The 24,590-nt window shown below is 39.9% G+C and overlaps 1 protein-coding gene across 1 annotated transcript in view; it reads right to left on the reverse strand.

The window, feature by feature from the left end:
• Window positions 1-24,590, reverse strand: part of GRID1 (glutamate ionotropic receptor delta type subunit 1) — a 482,309-nt gene that overhangs the window by 279,545 nt on the left and 178,174 nt on the right. Inside the window, exon 3 of the mRNA XM_041474584.1 lies at window positions 9,176-9,460. Coding sequence (XP_041330518.1) covers window positions 9,176-9,460 — 285 coding nt within the window. The remainder of the gene's footprint in view (window positions 1-9,175; window positions 9,461-24,590) is intronic.

Genomic DNA, 24,590 nt, shown 5'->3' on the forward strand with positions numbered 1-24,590 from the left:
CAAATGCTCCTTGCTAAAGAGGGAGTGTGCACTTTGGGTGGTCCAAACTACTTTTAAATAATTTGATGGACTCATATATGCTTCCATACATAAGGCAATCATTACAAAGCATCCTTAATGCAAAGCAACAGAGAAAAACTTCACTAAAAATAAAAGAACACTGCTGTTCCTTCAGCCAAGATTTCTATTGCACCACAAGGGCCTGGTGGGGTGTCCAGTTAGGTGTTGGTGCTCAGGCTGTGCTGATTCATGAATACAATGCCAGAATTTGACCTTTAATTATTCTTCCACAGCAGGAGGGATTATTATCCCTATGACAAAAATAAACGACAGATCCTTCCTGCAAAGATTCTGTCATTTGAAGGAGAAAGGTGATTACAGAGAAACGTTGGTCCTAGTTAATGGATTTTTCTTTTCTTAACAAAGTTCCCTCAACATTATTATATGGCTTTTGGAAGATGAGGTATGTCTTAATTCCTGTTAATGGCAATGTCAAATATTAATGCAAGTGGGCCAAAGCAAAATGACTTTGAGAATTACTGAGGAACTGCATTAGGACAAGTGAGATCACTGGGTTATGGCCTGCTATGCAAAGAAGACATTTTGTACTTCAGGTACTGTATGTTGCTTGGTCTTTTGGTATAAACATAACAATTCTTCTATTGCACAGTCTCTGTATTTGCCTGACTCCCCATGCATACTTTGCTAGAAGATACTTTGCTGTTGATATAAGCAAAGAGTGACCAGAGGAAATCACTCTGACTTTGGAAATGAAATTCAAGTCACACCAGCACTAAATCACTGTCCTGAATTCCCTTCCTCATCTGCTATGCAACAGCTGAAGATTTATCCACCCCAAGGTTTGATTCTTGCTGATGGATGAGGTGGGGTGCTGGGAAGGTTCCAGGGAAGGCCATGGAGCAGGTGATCTTGAGTGATATCATGCAGTGCTCACAGGACTGCACAGCTGGTGAAGAGTCTGGAGCCAAGTGCCATAGGAGCACCTCGGGGAGCTGTGAGTGTCTAGCCTGGAGAAAAGCAGTCTCACAGGAGACCTCTTCTCTCCCTGCAAACACCTGAAAGGAGGCTGCAGACAGGTGGGGGTGCATCTCTTCTACCAGGTACAAGTGACAAGTGAAGGGAAATGGCCTCAAGTTGCGTGCGGGGAGGTTTAGACTGGATATCAGGAACGGATCACCAAGCCCCGCAACAGGCTGCCCAGGGAAGCAGGGCAGTTGGTGGAGTCACCATCCCTGGAGGCATTTAAAAGACCTGTAGACATGACACTTATGGACATGGTTAATATTTTGACTTTATGATCTTAAAGGTCTTTTTTCCAATCTAAATGATTCAATGAAGTGGGGACTGCCAATAGTTCCTCACCCCATAAGGCTTTCCAAATTTAGGAACTCAACTACTCTCTCCAAATAGTGTGACAGTAGCTGTTGCCATTCAGTGCTCTCCCATAACAGGGAAAAATCAATTAAATTATTGCAAGGGATGTCCCAGCTCAATTTTTGTCTCTTTCTTGAAGCCCTCTATAATTCTCCCATACGGCTTTGTAAGAAACAGTCTATTTGAGTCTTGGTTACTAAACCAAGAGACATTAAAACAAAATATCCAGTATTAAAAAGGCATCTCTGTAGGACTCAATGCTCCCCAGTAGTGAGACTAATCCTATTTATTCAATTTGTACACAAAAAGAATGCATTATTTCCACTTAAACAAATGCTATAATAGGACGATGAATATTAAATCACCATCCAATAGAACTCAGACATCCAGATTACATTGGTAATGGGCTCTGACTCTGAAAAACCCAAACTTTGAAGCATTTTTCCTCTTATTTTCATTTAATTTTTACAGTCTAATGATGCATTTTCTCCTAAAATTATTGAAATAGCTCTTAAAATAACTCCCAGAGCACCAGATCCAAACATTAAATACATGAGAAGGTAAATGCAAAAGGTATAAAAGGCCCACACAGCTCAATTCAATAAAGAGCAAAACTCTGCCCCCTTTGCAAGTGTCTGGCTGGGAGATGCAATTTATGCAGCTGTGGACAGCTAGCTAGACATTAAAAACAATTTGGACAGGGCACTGAAGAAAGCCAGCAAACTCACACAAACGTTCAGCCATCAGAAAAATAAATAAATAAAACGCAGAAATGTGAGAAGGAGAACGAACGGGATTTCTGTCTCAATAAGGAAAACAGAAAGAAGTGGTAGGAAGCCACATCAACTCTTACCTGGGGAAAACGAACCAGAAATAGTTTCCAAACAGATGAGCCCAAACAAGTCCTGCCTGTGGTGGCATCAGAAGGATTACTGTGGGACTGGGCAAAGGCACAAAAGGAGCAGAGGAAATCTGTTTCCTTGGTTCTGTGTATGGACTCACGTACACATTTACATGCAAGTGTATACACATGCATGTATATAAACAGACACACTCCTTTACTGTTTTTCTTGAAATTCACACATGAATATCTCCATATATATTTCTGTATCTAAATCTATCCATACATATGTGTGTGTTTGCATGTATATGTATACACACAGATGAATCCTCTCCCCTACTGTTTTCATGAAAGCCAGTAGGGATTGGGAACTTATTCAAAGCTCATTGCAAATTGAGATATCTAAGTACATTTTCTCAGAATTATGTCACTGCCTGAAGCCCTGCATACATCCTCCAGGATAAACTTCAACATTTCTGTTCAATGTTCAGCTATGCTTTAATCCAACAATTTCTAAGTGGACGTGTAAGCATTCAGTCCCTAACAAATCTGAACTGAAGAGACTCCCTCCTGGAATGGGATCCTCAGATTCCCTGCTCAAGTACACCAAATCATCCTTACATTTCTCCTTGTCTTTTTCACACACCTGAACAAACTGTTTAGCTTCATGCCATCAGCCTAACTCAAGAGATTCTATCTGCCTTCAGTCAGGGAAAGAAAGTCAAGAACTTAGGCCTTCTACAGATGACATCTACACTTTTCAAAGACCTCTCTGTCCAAAATGAATTAATTTGCACCTCTGGTTCCAGGCTGGTGATGTTGCCCTTTCTCTAGACAGTGTGTGCTGTATTATTCTGTTTCAGAATATAAAGGAGGGAAAACAGAATTACCAATAACCCCCAGCTGCTACAAAGTGGAGCCTGAAGACTGGTCACTAAAATGAAACTAGTTAAAAAAGAGATATTAAAGAACGAACAATGACAGCTTTCAGGACTAGATTAATAATCACTTTTGATGAGATGACTGAGCTGAAAAACTGGTTGAAAGCTGCTTCTAATAACACTTTTCATTTCCCTTTCTCATGACCATACACTGAGATAGAGACTTCTGAAGTCTTTTAAGATACCCAGTGATTTTAAAAATATCTATTTTGAATACAGAGTTGCAAACCTCTTCTGCAAGTGTTAGTCCAGGGAGGTTTGAATTTTCTAAAAGAAATTGCATCATTTCTTTGCAAAACATTTTTCAAACTGTTTGAAAGCTCAGAATTATTTCCCAAACTTGCCTTGAATTTTTGAGGGACACAAGATGCCTGAAACTGCCCAAACTCTTGGTCTACAGATTTCTGACTGGTTTTTGCTACAACTGAAGTTTACAGGTAAGCTGTGATAGTACACATTGAGAATAAAGGCTGTACCATAACTTCAAGATCATTTCTATATCACATCAGGCATTGTCCTGGAAGCATTTCATATGTTTTATGGGAAACACATTAACAACCACTGCCCATGCTCCCACACTTTGCTAGGAATTATGGGGATTAGAGGGGGGGAAATCTCACTGCTGCCATTAGCACACACACTCACATACCTTAAAAATCAAAGTACTAGAAGTAATGTATAAGTAATAATTGGAAGTGAAATTGACTTTCTTTAATTACATTTGGTGTTATATACTGTGATGCATTACCAAATAAAAAGAAATACCATCACAAATGACAAAAATCCGTGCTTAATTTAAGCAGACCAATTACTTTAAGTGCTGCTACAGTCAGAAAAGTGATTCAAGGATAACACAATTCCATTTCTTCAATAGCTTCCAGATCAAATTCAATGTAAAAGTCAAAAGGTCAATTTTTTTCTCTACCCCATGGTATCACAAACTCCCTGTTAGACATGCAGAACTTGGCTGAATTCTTTCTTTCCTGGCATTCTCTGCAGCTGCAATGATGATCACATGTTAAAAGACGCAAACTTTTTACAGGAAGGTCTTCATTTTTCCCGGTAGATTTTATATTAGTCTGGAAACTAGACATCCAGTGTACAGTTATGCCTGAATAACTAGGCACTGCAGAGATTGTGTAGAATAAATACTCAGACAAGTCTGTTCCTTGTTGGGTGAAAAGGTGCTTAGCCCCAGTCCATCCCTCCCCTTTATTACCCCATACAGCAGCATCAATGCAGAGGTGGCTGAGGATTCCCTGCCTAAGCGATCGCTGTTGCAGACTGATGAGCATAAAGTTACATTTCTCTGCAGCTGGCTGCTTAAAATCCATATATCTTACTATTAAATAGCAATCTCAATTCAAGCTTCTCCACAACAGTTCCAGCTGGGATGCACCAACCAGTTGGAAAAAAAACCAAAAAAAAACCAGGTATTTTTAATAACACATGCAAACTCCTATCAGCACAGCTCACACAGGAAAATTCAGATACTTCCTGGTAGGGTCAGATTTGCTGAACAGGCACCAACCAATACACGTGCAGATGCCTCAACACCTCAGGTGTCACATTGCCTGTATTTATATTAAGGAAGGCGTGCTCACTGGAAATATGGCAGCCCCAGTGATGCAGAAGTGGTTGTCTGGCAGCTGAAATCATGACACAGAAAGCAGAAGATAACTTATGTTATAAACAGACAAGGACAAAAGAAAACTTAAAGCAGGTAAGGTGAAAGTCGCCCATATGCAAATGCTCTGTATTGCTTGTTTTTTGTTGTGACAGTCAATATCTCACATCACAAGGGATTTGCAGTGCTCCACATGGACTGTGCAAATGCATGCATTTCTCAATTTTCATTAAAATATTCCTCTGCAAATTAAATAAATGCAAGGGTAGCAGCCTGCACAAAGGGATCTTGACAAACAACAGACCATTCCATGACCAATATCTTGTTGTAAAATTATTAATAGCACAATTCCTGTAATTTACAATCATGGCTGAGGCCCTTGACAGGTAGGACTCAAAAATGAAACTGCCACATAATTGCTGTGGGAAACACAACTTCCCACAAAACCAGTCACTCGAAAATTAAGTTCCTTCCACATAGCAAGATTGATCAAGTAGCATTCAAAGTTAATGCATCAATGAAAAAGAATAGACCTCTAATCTTTTACAAATTAGAAAACAAATTAGAAATCAATAAACTGTGGCCTAAACTGTTTCTCCTGTAGGAACCAAGTTTCACAGTTTGGTTTAGGAGGTCAAATGTTCTTCAAAAGGTTTTGTAAAACTTTTATACAACACTTTTCTTCAGCAAACAACACTCACTTATGGACATCAAAACTTAAGAATAAACTATTACAGCTACTTTTCACAGGTCTAATACCATTTTCATTGACAAAGTGGACTCAAAATACCCCAATTTTATCTTACATTTTATACATAATATAGATATATAGACATGTATGAAGGAAAGCAGAGACCTAATCTAACTATAGAGATAAAAATTGTCATTCAGTACTAAGGTTAATCTAGTGAAAACATAGCTATTACTCACATTTCTCTTTAGAAATATGATTTAATATGCCTCATTGTTTTCATTTTCACATCCAGCCTCCAAAACTCTTCTCAAATCCATCCTCTAACCACATATCTGTTTATTTACTCACCCTAGAAGCACAGTTTCAACTGTTTATTTCCCAACCTCATCTTCTGGTGGGTGGCACCCACTGCTTTTAACTGATAGTCATTTTACAGCTTGGTAAGACTCTTTATGAAACTTGCCTCACTACCAATTTTTCTGTCAGAAACTTTGATTACTGATGCTTCTACATCCAGAAGGTCAGCAAAATAAAATATTAAACTTCCCAGAAGGCCTGTGCACATTGTTGCAATATATATGGAGGCACAAAAGATTCTCCTGTAGAGGAAAAAGGAATTCATAACATATCAGCACAGCTGAACCTCCTCAGGATGACACAACAGACCAGAATTTGGTTGCAAGTTCTTTTACAGCCGGGTAGACCTGGTTCCACAGAGCACCATCTGAGAGCCAATGGCAAACTTAGGGGTAGCTGGTTTTTTCACCAAAAAATGAATGTCAGTCTCAGCAACAGCAGCCTCCCAGTGTGATCAATGGGGAGCAGGATTCTGTGCATCTTCTGAAACCACACACAAGCCATAAATGAGAGAAGTGCAAAAACAAGGGCTAAATCATGAAGATGCAATATCTGCATTAACATCTACCTTTTCTTGTATAAATAGAGGGGAGCTGAATGGACAATTATCAACCAATCTTTCCCCGTTGATACAGCTCAGTAGGAATCTCTCAATTTCTTGTTATAGACTTTTAGGCATTTTACTGTAAAGGACTACACCCTTTCACTGAAGTTGTGCACACATTTTTATCTGTCATTTCAGTGTGAAAAAAGGCATATTTCATTGTAACCACAAGAATACTAGGGGCTTGTTAGGCTGTTCAGAAACTACTCTGTGTTTCTCACAGCCAAGTCCATTACTTTTCCACAGAAATTATAATTCAAAATGTATGTCAAAGAAGGGACAAGTAATAACTTTAATAAATAATTTTCAGCTTCAACATAATACAGCGTGGGGCGTTCTTTAAATTGTGCAATGCTATTTAGTCTTCAGAAAATCTGACAGTTTCCACAAGGAGGAAACCAAGGGCTTTTGGAGATCAGCAAACGAACAAATTAAAACACTACTCAAAGGAACAGTACAGCTTTCAGAGACCAGGTAGAAATGGACCACTTATTATAGAAAACCACCAAAGCCCAGTGCTGGAAACTCTCTGTAGACACAAATGTCACGTCCCTTATCACAGCCGGCAGGGAAGTGCTACTGGAGAAGCAGGAGCAAGGCTCGGTGGAAGCTCAGCGCTGAGGAAAGGGCCATGCCCCTGGAGCCAGGCATCTGTTTTGGAGCTCAGCGTGCAAGATCCTGGGAAGTGGATTGGTTATTTAGCCTCTATTCACTAATCCACACCCAGATCTGACAAGCTTCAGTTGGCTTCTTTATGGAAACCCCTCCCACCAAATTCTTACAAATGAAATTATTCTACAGGAGTTAACATAAGATAGATGTCTTATCCATGAGGAGAAAGAGAGGAAAGAGCAGCTGCAATGCACACCACACTCCCCACCGGAAGGAGAACACCACCTGTGGCACTCTTCCACAACCTTAATGTCTTAGCCTGTGCCAAATGGAAAAGAGAAATTTGATCATAACTGAATTTAGAGGTATATGAATTAAGGGTTTCAGGATTTGCTACTGAAATGTTAAGCCTTTGCAAGTGAAAAAAAAAAAAAAAGAAGACAAAGAAACACAGATGCATCACTGGAATACGGGATACCATAGTTCAGTAAGCAGATAAGCTAATAGGGAAAATAGTAGTTTGCACATCAAGCATCTGGGGTGTTTCTAAGACATCCTAATATTTTTATTTCTTCCCCTTTCATGCTTGAAATAACTGTTTGAATAATTTTGACTCGTTAAACCCAATCTTCTGCTAAAGAGCAACATTCTCATCACTACCACAGGGCCACCAAAAGAAAACCTACCATGCACCTTGTGACTTCTGCTTTCGAAGCATTCACTGTTCAAGCATTACAGAGGACAGTAATTACAGGACAGTTTATTTGCTGGGTTACTAGATTTTTGAGTCTACAGATTAGCTTTACAAGCATCATGGAAGTCTTCTCATGCTTAAAACAATTCTGTGTCATTAAAAAGATGTTACAATCTCAGTTGATTTCCTATTTAAAACCATCCTCATCATTCTCAATGTTCCTGTTAAAGAAACAGCAAATAAGTGTCTAGCAACTGAGAAGAGAAATTGCACCCAAGACTCAGAACTGTTGTTTTTCTTTTTTTGCTTCTTGGATTTTGGGGATTTTTAAACCAGGACTAACCAAATTTCAAAACCAGAGATGCTATTTCTCTCTGACTTGCCACTGAAAATCTAATAGTATATAGGGAGAATTCAAAAAAAGATTTATTTTGCAATGTGGAAAATGTATAAAATCTAAACTATATATGCATAGACATACATAAGATTGTTATTTCCTACGATGATTTAACCTTACGTTTGTTTTTTTTATATTCTGTTCATGGTAAATCACCATGTCAAAAGATTATGCATCACATTTTAAAGCAAAAGTGTTAGCAGGCTTTTAAAACATACCATAGAAAATTTATTTTCCCCATTAGAGATCCTGTATCCTAAGACAGGAGTGCTGAATATACCATGAGTTAAACATATGGAAGAGTGTTCATATCAATAGAGCAGGGATGGGGGGGATATTAAAAAAAGTATACACAGTTCCCTTTCCCTCTGAGAGCCTGGCACAATGAGAGATTCAGGGTTTTGTTATTCTTTGTGCCTATCATAAGGTACCAGGGCAGAGACTCCTTTTCCTCAAGTCTCAGCTCAAAGGAAGAATTTTGCTGAAGGAAATGCATGAGATTTAGAGAAAATGCTAACTCTACTTTTCAGTAGAGTTTAATGCCAGGAATATCACTGTGAAATTCAGTCCAGATACAGAATAGTGTGGGGAAGCACATAAAAAAAAGTAATAGGTATTGCAAAAATTTATTTGTAAAGAGAACTGTACTCAGCTTTGATAGAAATCATTTTCTGGAACAGGGAGAGACCATGCTGAACTTCCTTGCACATCTGTGTGACCCCTGCTGATCAATGTCAACACTTGATTAATATTTTACTGAAAAAGTGTGAGAAGATTCAAACTTTGTCTGTCTGGGTAGGTGTTGCTAAGCAACTTTGCTCCTTCTCTGGGAACTAGTCTTCACAGCAACCTTTCCTTCAAGACAAAGACCTGCATCCACTCGAAACACATCCTCCTTTGTCAGTGAAAAACCCAGCACGCCATATTCCACCCTTCCCTTTACATTTCCCTCCCCACCTCCCAGCTAAGAAGAAATGAACATGATGGAGCCTGAAGCGCTGTCCTTCCCTTACCGTAATCGCTGTCGTAGAAGACGATGAACTTCTGCCAGCGCAGCTCGGTGACCAGCTTGAGCATGACGTCGTTGAGGCGCACGGGCGGGCGCGCGGCCAGCGTGTACTCCTCGTCCTCCAGGCTGGGGTTGAGCTGGCAGGCCGTGCGCGGGGAGCCGCCCGTGCTGCGCTGCACGAACAGGTGCGGGATGTGCATGGCGTCCGTCAGCGACTGCAGCGCGTTGGCCGACGCGCAGCCCGTCGACGTCACCAGGGCTAAGATCCCCAGGGTCATCAGGTCGCAGGCTGGAGAAGACAAGATGTAAAGCAGGGTTTGAGTGGGTTCAGCAATTCCTTTGGCCAACCTCAACGCTAAGAGGGGAAGGAGGAAGGTTTTGCCTTTGAAATTATTTATATTAGGCTATCAGCTGAAGCCTTTCAGAGTCAGGTCCTGTACCTTTAGAGTAGGAGACAGTATCTACAATCTGTCCTGGTATGCCAAAGTTGAGGACAGATAACGTAACTACTGTCAGTCCCTGAGACAGCAGCTGATGTGGATTATGGCCCTTGCTTCAGGTCAGTCCTGGTGCATGAATTCCCATTTTTTAAAACTCACTTCACTGCTTTAACCCCTTAATCCTTGTTGGATGCACTGGATGAAGATTTTGGAAAATAAAGAGTAAATTCCATTCCAAGGACATGGCTCATACAGCAGAGTTTTTAGGGAATTTTTAAATTGATAAAAAACATTCACTGTGTGTCTCAGAGCACTGAAGAAACAACAAAGGCATTCTTTAGAACCAAGAAAACTCATGAATAACTAAACAATTATTAGCAACACTGTAGCTCTCCTTAAAAAGGTCTGGAAAAGCACGTATTATTTAAAAACACAGCATATACATTTGACTCCATCTGTTTTTGGGAATGAACCATTATTCTCACACTGAGTTTGAAACACAGACCGTGGAGAGGCCTGGGCAGTCTGCTTTGCTGCTCAGGGCACCACACATGTTGTGTTCTTGCAGGACTTCTCCAGATCAGGCAACCTGATATTCAGCTGCAGTTAGAAAATATTTCCAGCCAGGGCCCTCAGCAGGTATTCAGTCAGTAGGGGCAAGAAGACTGTAAGAGTGTAAGGCAGCCAGGGATGCTGGGTTTTACTAACTCTAGTGAATAAATGGCAGCAAAGCTGGCCCTGGGAGCTCAGCACAGGAGATCCTCTTAGGTTAGGTTAGCACTAGCCCTGAGGGAACTAGGAACTGCCTGCTCCACCTTTGAAGAGGGCTGGGGGCAAGCTCAGGCGTTCAGCAGCTGTTTCAGACCCCAACAAGCACTAGCACAGCCTGCCCACAGGAAACCCTTGCTCTGCTCCCCCAGCACAGCAAAGCCACACAGGAGGGGACTGGAGATGCTCCACAGCCCTGGGCAGTCTGCACGAGTTCCTCAACAGTGCATGAACAAAGAGCCTCTGGGGTGCAAATCAGGTGCAATCATGGGGTGCATGAACAAAGAGCCCCCTGGGACACCCAGAGAGCTGAGCAGGAAATTCAACTTCCAGCTGGAGAAGGGAGGCTGCCCATGCTGGTGCTTCCCCCTGCAAGGAGACTGCACAGGCTGAGACTGCAGCCACACTGGCACTGACCTACTGCCTCATCTCCAGTGGAAAGGCAGAAAAGAGAACACAATCTATTAAAATCATTTATTTATCCTCCTCCAAACACTTCTAAGTATATCTACACTTTCAGAGGCCAGAAAGTCAAAGGAAGTAGGTTATTAATAATTAATAGTAATTAATAGGTAAGTATAAATTAATATTAATTACATAAAGTCTTCATAATTAAATACATAACTGTTTCTCACACAACCAATGAACGACTCCACCAAAAATCTTCTTAGACCAGACAGAAAATAGATATATTTCACTTTGATATGGGGTAACAGAAAGAAAATGTTTGATCTTCTCTGTGCACAGAATGTTCAACATGTATCCTGATGCAACAAAGATTAAGAGCTTTTAAAATTATTTCCTTGATGGTCTTTACAATAAACATATGTCAGCTGCATTATCTAAATTTACTCTGTGTTGATTATAGTTATATGAAATTGTTCTTTGCTTTTCCTGAGAGCTGACCTGATTTAACAGCAGGGAGGCATTATATTTGCCAAATGGGAGACCCAGGTTCGGGAACAGATTTGATTTCCCAGGCTTCTTGCCAGAGAAAACCGAACATGTCATACAGGTAATTTATTTAGTCACAGTAGGGGAGGGAACAGAGAAGTGAGAACAGAGGGAGAGAACAGCAGAGCTGAGCCATAAACCCCTGCAGAGATCACCAGCCAGCAAGCTTTGCTGTCACCAAGGGTGAGAGCAGCAAGCCACATGGGGCTGTAGCAGGAACAATTTACTTGCAAACCAGACAGAAGGAGACAAAAAACAAAGCCCTTTCTGATGGGAAGCTGCATTGGAGAGTTACTTATTTGTGCAATTCAGAGCTGATCACCAGTTGTGTAACAAGAAAAACCCTCATTCAGTGGCTGGCACTAACCAAAAGCTGCTGCTTATTAGCAGCAAAAAGACCAGAGAGGCGACAGATCATGGCAAATGGGCCCCCTTATCTCTCAGCACAGCCCACCAAACACAGCTGAAATATCTCAGCAAAGACCATTTCAGCTGAGGCATTTTCCCAGTGTTTTGTAGATTGTGTACACGGGTTGGATTGAAGAATTAGTCAATACGCTTCCACATTCTGATATTTTTGTCAATTGATTATGTTCTGAAAGCATATGTTACTTAGTATGTGTATGCTCCTCTTGCCTCTGTTTTGAGGTAGCAGGCAATAAAAACTGGAATGACTAAAGAAAAAAAAAGTTTCATGTTTTCTGAATTGCTTTCTTTAGTCAAATTACAGAATGTGAAACAGAACATGTCATTCCTAATAGAAGACTCTCATTAAACAAAAATACAATGGATTCCAAGAAGTTCAACCTCACCACAATTACTGCACTGAAGGGTGAGAATAAGCTTTGAGGACATAAAGAAGGAAAGTATTACTTTTTACATGCGTAACACAATGGGGAACAACATCATAACAGACTCCATTAAAAAACTCATTAGCTCTTAAGGCATCTCAAAATTCCTTAGCAAGGGAACATTCAAGGTTTACACGATCTTGGGAGAAAACTCTCGTGGACCACTTTTTTTTTTTCAGTATTTTCCCCCACATTCCTACAATTTCTTGCACAGAAAAGTGATGAAATTTTCTGTTTAACTTCACAATAGCTATGGATTTGCAGCAACAATCAAATATCCTTGACTCTGTGACTGAGTAAATGGCTAATTCTGTCTATCACCTGCAGTTTCATAAGCATTCAAAAGAACCTGTGATTTCTGCATAAACATTTCATAACCCTGATCTTGACATTCTTACGAGCTGACTGCATTTCATTTGAAATGCTTTGGTCCACATCAAACTACCAACATAAGGGAAAAGGTAATCAAAACACCTTGAGAACTTCAGTCATCTTCAACTACTATAGTTATGGTAATATACATTTAATAGTCTTTAAATAAATATGGGGGAATTTTAGTTATGTTGCAGATATCTTTACTTAGCTAGGTTTTAAGAAATAAGGCCTTTAAAGTATTTGTTCCACCCATGAAAGGACAGCAATGTTCTGGTAATCCTGCCCCAGATCTGACTGCTATTTAAACAGATGCAGATATCAGTTTACTGTGCTGAGAATTTCTTTATCACCACCAAACTTCGTTTTAAGAAGACACCAACACCATACAAACCATACAGTAAGAAATGTGTAGTCTAACATGATGAAAACATGATCATCATACCTAAAGAATCTTCATTAATGTATTTGAATCAATTAAATCACGTCATGGTGCTTGTTCAGTGCTGGCCTCCATCAACAGAGCATCTCTCAAGCTTATTTTTGGATCTCATTGAAGTTTCCCAAACTATTGATTAATCCTGTTTTTCATTGGTTTGGTGAAGTATCTCTCCTAACTTATTCTTTTGAAGGTTTTCAGAGACCCCTTTTACACATCTGCTTGACACTTTACATCTTGATCTGTTATTTCCATCACAGTGTTTCACAAGACACTGCTTTCTTCTCCATCTATTGCCTCTAATTTTGTTCTCACATCATAGCAATATATGCAAAACTCTCTCACTCTGTGACCCACATCTCTAACTCCAGACCACAACTCTAACTCCATTAAGACCACACTTAAGCCTGAAAAAGAAGCTATTAATTTTCAGACTTTGCCTCTTCCACACTATCTTTCTCATCAGTGGGACTCCTCATGGCACATGAGACAAAGCAAGACCTACTTTGCTGCAATCATCCTTCAGGTCTTGCATTTCTACCATTGCTTCCTGTACTTCCTAATTCTGAAGGCAGGTGCAGATGGCAAAATCCTGATTTGGCACCATCTTCATGGGGATATTTGCATTAAGAGCTTTATCTCAGATCTCTGTAATTAAATCCCTCTCTCTCCAAACCACTGGGAATTAAAATACTCTGAGAGAAACTGCTATCTTGCTCCTGGCAATGTGACAACATGACCATCTCTCAGTCTCCCTTTCAGTGACTTCCTATTGTCAGAAAAGGGTAGAAACTTGATCCTTTGTTCCTCCATTATCAACAGAGCAGCTGCCAGTGTAATTTCAGCTCTAACAATATATCCACTGGCATTCACGCTGCCTCTTTAAACTTCAATGTCTTTCTGTCTCTCACTTCTGGGCATCACCATCCTGCCCACTCTGGAAACCCTCTCATACTTAATAAATCCTCTTCAAGTTTTTAGTTGAATATTTTTTTTTTCTTTTTTCAGTTTGACTAACATTTAGGAGCTCTTCACTGCAAATGAAGAATCATCCAAATCACAAATAACTTGCATTTAAAAAAAAAATAAATCACTGTCTGAAAATTGAGAGGCTGCTGCCTTTCTGCTTGGAAAGGTTTTCAAAGGAAGGAAGATAACTTCAGACATGCTGTATTACTCTGCAATGAAGTGATTAACTAAGTTGGCACTTAAGTGTCTGTGATTAGGTTTGAAAGCCACCTTCCTGCTGAGACAAAGGACTTCATGCTTGCCTCAGTCAATCTGACAGAAAACTAATTTTTCACATTATTTATCTTTGAAAGTCTGAAGAACACAGCAGATTCTGGGGAAAAAAACCCAGGTTTTGGGAACCTAAATCCTAATATTCCATGAGATTATGAAGCCCTATAATATCTGCTGAAAATGCATAGTTAGCAGATCCCAACTGAACTAGCAAGCAGATGCAGAATGTCGTGTGCTCTATACAAATGAACTATTGTATTATTTATGGGTATAAAATTTAATTAGCAATTTGGCTCATTAGCCAATTTCTAGATAAACAGAGATACACATAAAATTTTGGGGTAAAACACTAGAACGACCAAGAGTTAGGAGATAAAAATGTATCAGTTTGGAAAACTGTGTCTTAGATCAAGATGTAGGGTCTGTGGGAAACACGCCCACAGAGACATTCCCAAATCAAACGGAAAAAGTCCTTCTGGGAGGTTTGCTGGAGTACTGAAATGAGATAGACAAGACAATGATGCAAGGAGAATGAAATATTGCTTGGTGGATGCAGTCTAACTCAAGAGGATGATGATACAATTCTTCCAGGTAAAGCCAAAATAACACAAACCACAGAAGTGTTTTCACACGTATCTAAGGAAAACCTGACTGTTTCTGCTGTAGTACATGAGAGACTTCCATGAAGTTAGGGCACAGACCTCCAGCTAATTCAGTCACCCAGAAAAATGGCAAAAGACTATGAGCTATCTATATCTTATTCCTCTTTAGGCCTCAAAAGGCCTTTAAAATGTATAAAACCAGCTGATCATGCAGAAAAAATTATAGAATAATCTCATCTATATCACTGAGAATGCTTCTATTAAAAATATTGATTTATACAAAGAATCATTCCTATTATTGTTGTATTAAAAACAACATTAAAATTAGTTATCTAGGCACTCATTGAATCTCATGCTTCACTAAATGGGGTTTTCTGTGGAGTAATTTATTTCTTGCTTCACATTTTATATTTCTCATTCTTCAGCTTCTTCATAATGAATTTGTATCATTTTCACTTAATGACATTCTATGCAGTTCCTCTGCCTTTGGATACTCAGCAAGAAATTTATTTTTCTTTGTTTCACTTCTGTAGGCTTTTACTTACCTTTATGTTCTATACTTACACTATGGTTCTACAAATAACAAATAATTTATTATTTTTATTAGGAAATTTATATGAAGCTATAGTTACTTGTCACATAATGACTGATAATATAGAGAAAAGATAACAAAGGTAGACAGCAAAAAACCTTTTATGTAGCATTTTATTGCCGTATCACCTTATATGCAGTGAAGATGGATATTTCCTACTCCATTACCAAAACAAAATGCATCTTAGAACTAGAAAGAAAACCCACAATTTCTCCTTTGTTGTTTGATAAAAAAGTAAAATCAAGCCAACCAAAACCCCAAAGTACCTCATCTTAGGCATGTCCATTTCTTGGATAAGATGTTTGAGAACAATAAGTATTCCCTCCTCCTCTATCTGAGAGAGGGCAGGACAGGTGTACCAGTCAGTATATTCATTCATTAGGGTGTACACATAAGAATTCAAATAAACACTACGTCAGAATACCTCTGACAAAGCAGCATCTGAAGAACATCTCAAAAGCAAGGAAAGCATGAAGATTTAAAACGCTTACCAAAAAAAGTGGGAGAACTGCTTCTAAAGGTCATCCCCCAATTTTTGGGCAGTCTTTGTACTGTTTTTCCATTATTCAAGGACGAGGAATAAGGGAATAAAGGTGCTGGGGTCAGCAGCTGGCTCCATCTCTCTGGGCTCAGGGCACTAACAGGGGCCTTGTCACTGCTCAGTGACACCAACTGCTCCAGAGAAGCAGTTTTTAGATCTTCAGCTTCTTTCCAACTCTGTGTTTTACAACCTGATGTCTTGGGGGCCAATTCTCAGCATGTATAAACTCTCAGAGCTCCCCGGGCACTACCAGAAGTGTCCTTTACATCTAAATAATTGCCACTGTGCCTTGTTTGCTCCATTACTCCCTTGGCTCAGCATTTTCAGCACACTCTCATTGTGGGCTGGCACACACACAGCTTTTGGTACAAAGGCTGCAAAATGCTGTCATTTCACAGGACCTATGATGAACACCAAAACCCTTTCCCTAGCATTCACATTAACTGTAATAATTGGAGATTTAAAGAACTATCACTGCAAAGACAAACCAAAAACCATTTCTCTGCAGGACAACATTCTTTGTGTCAGTACTAACCCACTAAACCACTAACTGCCATCCTTGAAAATTAACCAGGAGCATGAAGAGGAGCAGTCTAGACCACTCTTCTGTTTGCAGTTATGCAGACAAAAAAATTACTCCAAAATGGTAAGTAATGTACAACAGAGAATAAAAACAATGATCAAAACTAGCATTGTGGCTTTCATTTAATTTATGGGAGTGTATTAGTAACTCCCTTCACTCTTTGATGGTCAAAATAAAACAGCAAGCACAAGTAACACTACTCTACTGACAACACAGTTTCGTTTCTGCACAACTGAGTGATGCCATCAAGTGGTCAACAAACACACCAGTTATTTTCCAAGTAAGGTTTTTGGGTTAATCTACATTGCATACACTGCATTTTGTGTGGAGAAGCTACTGCCATGGAATCAGCAAAAAGCACACTCCACTGACAAAAGTGCATCAATTGAGAGCACTAGTGACAGATAAGAGCTGGCCCTGTTTTTCCAAAAGACAGCTCTGGCACTGCTCACTAGCTCCTCCTAAGAAGGTAAGAGTCTCTGAGAGCACAAACAGCCTAACTGCTTTGGAGCTGATTTTTGCTATTGGTTTTGCAGTTGGATGGATCTAGAAGACCACACCTCCTTTTTTTTTTAAAGCAGTTTAGGACTGTGAGTGGTTAAGGATGTGCAACATCCCAGAATTTAAACCTTTTCTAGTTTTCTTAATTAATAATAAAAAGAGCCATAAGCAGCTAAAATAGAAATTCAATGGTACAGAAATTCTGCAGAATAACTGTTCTTCTGTTTTCTCAACAAAATGTAACTCCATTAGTGAAGACTTGCTCTTGGAATTGTAGTTTGGCATGTTTAAAAATGTGATTAAGCATTTCTGGTAATTTTGAATAGTGCATGGTTCTACAGAACTACACATTAATCACAATGGCATCAAAATACTATTTTAAGGCACTAGGTGGAACTGAATCAGCTTTGACTTTTTTTTTCCCCTTCAACACTAGTTCTGAGGTAGAATTAACTGCAAACCATCTCAATTATTCACAGAACATAACTGCTTTTCTGAACACTGCAGATTTGATCTCTGTTCTTTGTAAGTTCTTCAATAATTATGTTTTCTTTCGCCCTTCAACACAGAATGAGCTGCACTCTCTCACCCTCTGGTTTTTTCACCCGCATTTCATGACAAATCAATGACACAGAAGTATTTTTTACACCCTCATTAGCATTCTGCAGGGATGCCTGACTTTGTTGCTTCCTTTGGGACTATTTTACTTGTACATGCTGAGTATTATTTCAATGTCAGTGTGGCTCAGGCTCAGCTGGAGCACGCACAAAAGGAAAACACTCCTCTGCCATCTACAAAAGCAGTCAAACATGGCAATTCCAGATAAGCTGATAAAACCCCCCATTCTTTGGTCCTGAGGAGCACATTTGGATTCAGAGCAGCACTGACAACCAAAGAACACGCTAGCCCTGCCTGCCTGTCTAAAGATATCTCTGCACAAATAAGGCCAAGAGAAACTTCCCTTTGGGGAGAGGCTTAAACTCTTCGCCTTTGCATCACACCTTAAGCTGAAAGGAGAAGGGATGAGCATCAGCCCAAGCCTCCTCAACACTGCTTCAGCACTACCTACAAAAGATTCCTGTTGTTTCCCCAGCACATAAGGAGCACGTGCCACTCACTGCACACTCCCACTCCCGCAGACATTTTAAGCAAACCAAAACACTGACGCATGATCTCCTTTCCAATCTGCCATTGTGCTCACTAAAGTGCCTACTTGAAAACAACAAAGTCAAATAACCCCAAATATTGTTCCTAAGCAGCACTTTACATCCTCAGACTTTAAGGAGGGCTCTGGGCGTGCATAATGCTGTTGGGGCGGCTGTGCTACCAGAGCCAAATGATATGAGGCTCAAGGTAAGTTCACAAAGGCTACACCATTGTCTCATGCACAGATAGCAAGTGCCATACTCCAACAAGCAGCTCCAGAAATGCACAGCCCTAAAACTCATCCTTATGGTCCCATCTATGCTCTTCGCCCTCCCACAACTGCTACTTCTACCAGCAAAGGGGACAGCGATTTTACATAAGGCAGAGGAGACACCAGAAATCTTCACATAGCCAGGGAAGCACAGCCGTGGTGAAGGAGCCCACTTATCTGAACAGCATTCATTTATTTATGCCAACTGCTGAAAGACTTGTAGTGTTTATGAATCTGGTTGTGACTCAGGAGGTATTTATAGCATATATTTATCGACAAGCTTTAGGGGTTGATCTATGGAAAGATCTCTGCAATGTATCACATACTTACAACTGCATTCAAAGATTATGCAAATATACCAAGCCTAGCAACAGTCTAAAGCTGCTATGTCATTTTCTAAAATCAACTTTAAAAAGAACACTTTCTCCTTTCCTCACTCATGAAAGACATAACAAATGCCAAAATTATTTTTGCTCATTACTAAGGAAAGGTTCCTGTCCTCACTCAGCACTAGTATTCGTGATATAAAAACCACTTTGCTAGCAGATCTCAAATCCCCCATGGCCATCCAGTGCTATAAACTGGGTAGCATTAAAACACTGCAAATCTGCATTCTCCAGTTTTCCTTTTAGCAGTTGCCACTAAATAACTTCAGACACCACAGAACTTTTTTAACACCTACTAAAGCTACTCTAAATTATTGGAGTATTATTCTGAATTTCTCTCCCCGCTTCAGCTCTGCATGAGACAAATCACGGGAAAACACCAAAATTCACAAATTGTCAGGAGTTCTCATCTGAATACCCGAAATTAGCCAGTTGTTCAAATGTGTTTAACACCTGGTAGTTCCCACTGTGAACCTGAGGGCAGATTTTCAAAAAGTCTCAACATTTACATGCTTCCTTACCAGAGGCTGCTGCAAGACCAGGCCTCTTATTTTGATGTTTAAATGAGACCTGACCTCTTGAAAGTTTTTCCCATTTTCAACCAGACCTTTTCTTTTCTTTTCTTTTTTTTTTTTTTTTTTTTTTAAACTATGTCACCCTCTCTCTCTGGGGATAAACAGGTATTACACTGGAGATAACCAGGCTTACCTCAAACCAACAGAAAAGCAGAATACTTAATATTATTTTAAATTGTTTAAAAATCAGTCTAATTACAACTTGCACCTAAGTTTTCTCGCCATATGAATATCACACAAATTCAGACTCATCTAGAGGAAGCCACATAGAGAAGATCTGCTTTTAAAACACCTCACATTCCACAGGAAGATACTGCTTCACTTAAAGGCTCTACTTTCAGCTGTTGTACAATTCCTTCAACTGCACCTAATTTGAGTTACCAGTAACTACATGATATATACACAATATATATATTGTCAGAGTGGATAGATAATACAGGATAACTCAAGCCCTGTGGCATGATCTATACAGAAATATCATATTACATGTCTTATTAGGTGCCACTTAGGCTTTATTGCTAAGAATGCTTAACTGGCTGTTATGTTTTATGTTTGTGTTCATATAATCTCATTATATAACATCTTCAGGTAGCTTTCTTTACTCACAGACTAAAATCAAAATAATTTTGTCCCTGTTCTCTTACCACTGCATTTGAATGTAGTCTACAGAAGACCAAGAGATTTCCTACTGCACTGCGGTCAGAACAGTTACCAAAGCATTACCACGTGGGGACAAGGAAGGAATTCAATATTGCACCTTCTGAATCTGTTTCTACAGGGATTTGTAACACGTTCCTACTGCACTGCGGTCAGAACAGACAGTTACCAAAGCATTATCACGTGGGGACAAGGAAGGAATTCAATATTGCACCTTCTGAATCTGTTTCTACAGGGATTTGTAACACCAATAACCAGTGCTCGTGCAGAGGGTTAAACACAGATGGAAGGAAAATGCTTAAACTAACAAGATAAACCTCATAACGAAGAAGCTAGTACCTAATTTCAAGCTGGGCACACAGAGAGATTGGTTTAAGGAAAGGAAAAGATGCACCTCAAATCTTGAAACAGAAAGAGTAGTTCAGAGAAGGTCCCTGCTTTCAATATTATTTTATGAGTTTAAAAAATTATTTGACTTGTTAGAAAAGTGAACTTCTAATGAGAAATGATGAATTTTTGTTTGTTTGTTCATATATCACCAGCTTCCCACTGAAGGCATGCATTATTGGATCTTACAGATTTTCTGAGAACATATATTATGATTGTATGCTCAAGTCATAAGCCAAGTAAAAAAAAAAAAACCAAATGTTAGAAAAGCCACAACATCTAGAGCCTTCTTGCAACCCCCATGCTGTCCCAAGCATTAGGGAATTGTACTGTGAGAAACACTCAAATCCTAGACTGATAAAAATCAAGCTACAGCAGGATGCCTCAGACAGCACATTGTCAGCTTGAGAGCCTGCACATCCTGACAAAAACCATGGTATTCCCTGCAGGGCTGAGGTGGGCTTTCTTCAGTCATCACTGTATGACTGTTAGACACTGATTTCTTCGCTTTTTACTGCACAACATCTTTATAAAATCACTGTCTCATCCAGAACATATGCTATATACACCAGCTAAATTGTCACATTCTTCACAGCATCTATTCTTTTCTCATAATCACTGAATTGTTTTCTTAAAGCAACCTGACTATAAGGTATAAGGGCTGCAGGGAATCACTACCCAGGCCTGGCAGAACATTACCCTCTTGTCTGACTAACAATAACATGCACAATTGACACTGTGGGCTTTTAAAGTTTCCCAAATCTCTCCAAAAGTGAGGCATTGCCTTCTGAAGCTAAATCCCCAGACACACCATGAAGGCACAGCCCCTGAGAGCTCTAACAGGGCAGCCTGGTTCTGCAGACTCAATGGTGACTGTTAGCTATCCAACCTTCCCAATTTACTTCAAACAACCATTTCCCAAAGATCCCATTTCATGAGCATTAGGCCAGAACACATTTGTTCCTTCAAGGATCTCTGTCTAAATACATACCATAGATGCAGAAAACTCCTTGTCCCTCCCCACATCACCTGGGTTCTACACCGCTTTTGAGCATTTTTTATAGTATTAATTATGCATGAAGTACTACGAACCACTTGTATTTTGGACCCGATTCATCTCAGTAACTAACTACTATGAAATGCAATTAATTGATTTCCTTGCAGGCTGAAACTATTTTGTGCAACCAGGAAAACTACCTCCTGGATAGACATGTCAGCTGATTTCTCAGGGGGCCTTTTGTCACAGAGGCTCTCCATTTTCATGTAGTAAGAATATTTTGATGTAGTCCAAATCTACATCTTGAGGCTGTCTGTCTGGCAGACAATGACCTTGCACATTTACTAGTCTCAGAAACTCCATGGAGACCGCTCTTATTTATGTATATATATATTTAGACTGACAAGCATATCTCAATTCTACAAGAGAGAAGTTCTGGGTTTTTGTTGTTTTGGTTTTTTTTGTTTGTTTTTTTTTTTTTTTTTTTTACAATAACAGGTTTCCTTAGCTGTAGAGCCCAAGGCACAATATGTTCTCCTTGGCCACAGTACCAACAGAAGGTGTTAACGAAGCCCAAGACTGAAGCAAGGTTAAAGTTTGGGTCAAGTCTTGCTCCTTCTTGTACACTTTACACAACTACATCTAGGTGTAACAAAGGCATATATCAGATGCTCCTTCCTCACAGCCCTCTCCTAGAGCAGGGTGGCTGCACATACCAGACACAGGCCGGACACCAAGGCCAGCATCCACCACAGGGACAAAGTGCTTCCCCTGTTCCCTGAGATACAGCCAAGCACAGCAAGGTGCTAAAGTGAGCTGCAGGATCAGACCCTGCTGGGCAGGACAGACATTGCTCTGTACATTTCTGTCCACCGCACAGAACGTGGGCAGTTAGAGAAAAACATTTTTTCTCACTTCCACTCCAAATCCCTTTCCAGTCTAGAAGACATTTCTGTGCAATGTAACAAAAGGCAACATCTCACTTAAGACTCTCCCAATTTCCTTGGTCCTGTATGCATGCAGGAGAGTGCACTGTATACTTGCTTATGATAGGAAAAGGGGGCTGTAAATAGCAGAAGTGCCTATGATTTTTCCCCAGCTTAATGATACATTTGATTAACTGCAGTGACCACTGCTAATCAGGTAATTCATAGGACTTCAGTGTCTTTGAACATCTAAACTGAATGAAAGGGTTTTCGTGAGCAATGACCAAATACATCAGCTAAACTGTCAGAAAGACTAAAAAATAGAAAGGTAGGTAATGTTCAATTTGTAGACTAATTTTAGAACACATAGTGAAATGAAATGCATAATGAAAAGAAAGGCAATGTTTTCTACCAGCGCTCTCAAGACACTTCTGTTTTGCATTAACTGGAAGACAGCTTTCACATTTTGTGAATGTACCCTTTCTAATGTTCAGCACAAGACGTTCAGAATCCAACCAGCTGAACTGCAGCAAGGTCCAGGAGCTGACACAGACTCCTAATCAGGGACCTGGGTGCACACAGAGTCCCATGAAACAAGCAGCTAAAGCATCTCTTTGTACCCCACAAGGTGCTGATGCACTAGGAAGCAAATGTGGTCCAAAAAGGGCAGGTATTTTCAAGTGACAAGTTTCTTTCCTGCTGACCCTTGCTGAAGTCATTTAAGTATAAAGCTCAACAAAGCAAAAAGCTCAACCACAAGAAGTTTCATATGAAGAACATATGAAACGTTTTTTACAAACAAAGGTTAAGCAATTAAACATTGACATTTCAATTCAGGTAATGCATTTTTTTTTAATTTTACAATCTATACACTTGGGAAGGGTGGGGGGAAGGTAAAAAAATGCATCTTTTTAATACAAAAATTGAAAACCAGGTGAAGTTCAATGCACCAGCCACTCCTGTCACCATGTCACCACCACCATCTCCCATTCCTGCCTCCCCACTTCCCTCATGACAGGATTCAGGTTGAGCCCTCAGGTTCTGACCCACACTAATCATCACCCTGAGTAGGAGATCCCAGCTCTCAGCTGCAGTTAAATAACCAGTGCCCTCACACTTCCTATGCCCATGTACAACTTCACCTCACCAGTCACTTTTCCCAAGGGTCTGAAAGCCAAAAAAATCTGGCTACTGATTGGTCTCTATAAGTTCCACTTGGGGTGAGCACCAGCCAGCAACTTCTTGCTTCATCTTTTTGCAATGAGAAGTCTGAGCTCTCAAGGGCAAATCATACAAAGCCTCCAGCATAAAGCTCTCCTGTACACCTTGGGTGCATGCCAGCTGAGATGGAGACTGAATCTGTCGAACACAATCCCCAATTTCCATCACCCAGAATCCCTAACCAAGGGTGATAGGCTTTCTCCTTCACCAGAAATGCCAGTGTTTGTTTTGAGTGGAGTGAGTGCCACAATAAGCACAATGCTTTATGCCACTTAAACAAATCAGGAGAGACTAAACTTTTATCTTCAGGATCAATTTGATTTAGCTGAGAAACTCCATTTCTCATCTTTGCACATTTGACAGAAGGCAAGGAGTCACATGGATAATTTATACAGTTAAATTAATGACAGCAAGGTCTAATTTCATTTGTGTAGTCATTTGCATATTTCTTGTATCTGTGTTTTTCCTGAAGTACTTGCATGAAGTATACAATTGCATTCTGTTGGAGTGGCTAACACAGCATGAAGAGAAATACATACTTGTCATGTCATTTCAGGCCATGCACAGCAGAATCACAAGTTAAATTATTTTTGGCTACTGAAATCAAAACAGGGCAGGTGCTATAAAAACTAAATTACCAGAAATCTGAATCCTATAAACTATGTTTTATGCAGATGACTGTCCATGTATTCCTTGTGCAGTCCAGGATCATCTCTCTTCTGTTACAAAGTATGGTACAACATGGTTTTGCAGCCATCTGTCACTGAAAGGCTAAGGGTGAAGGTTTTTTGAGACAAAATTTTCGGCCCATTTTGTGAAGACTCTTTATCCCCCAATTATTCCTCCGTCAGAGTTCAGTGTTGTATTTGTGCAAGCAACACCTTCAATTCACAAGGTAAATACAATATTTAATCTATCATATTAGCTAGCTTGATTTATCAAGGCCAGTGTCTTTTCCATGTCTGTCA

Source organism: Pyrgilauda ruficollis, unplaced genomic scaffold (assembly GCF_017590135.1).
Source record: "Pyrgilauda ruficollis isolate IOZ18807 unplaced genomic scaffold, ASM1759013v1 scaffold11, whole genome shotgun sequence".
Classification (NCBI taxonomy): Eukaryota; Metazoa; Chordata; class Aves; order Passeriformes; family Passeridae; genus Pyrgilauda; species Pyrgilauda ruficollis.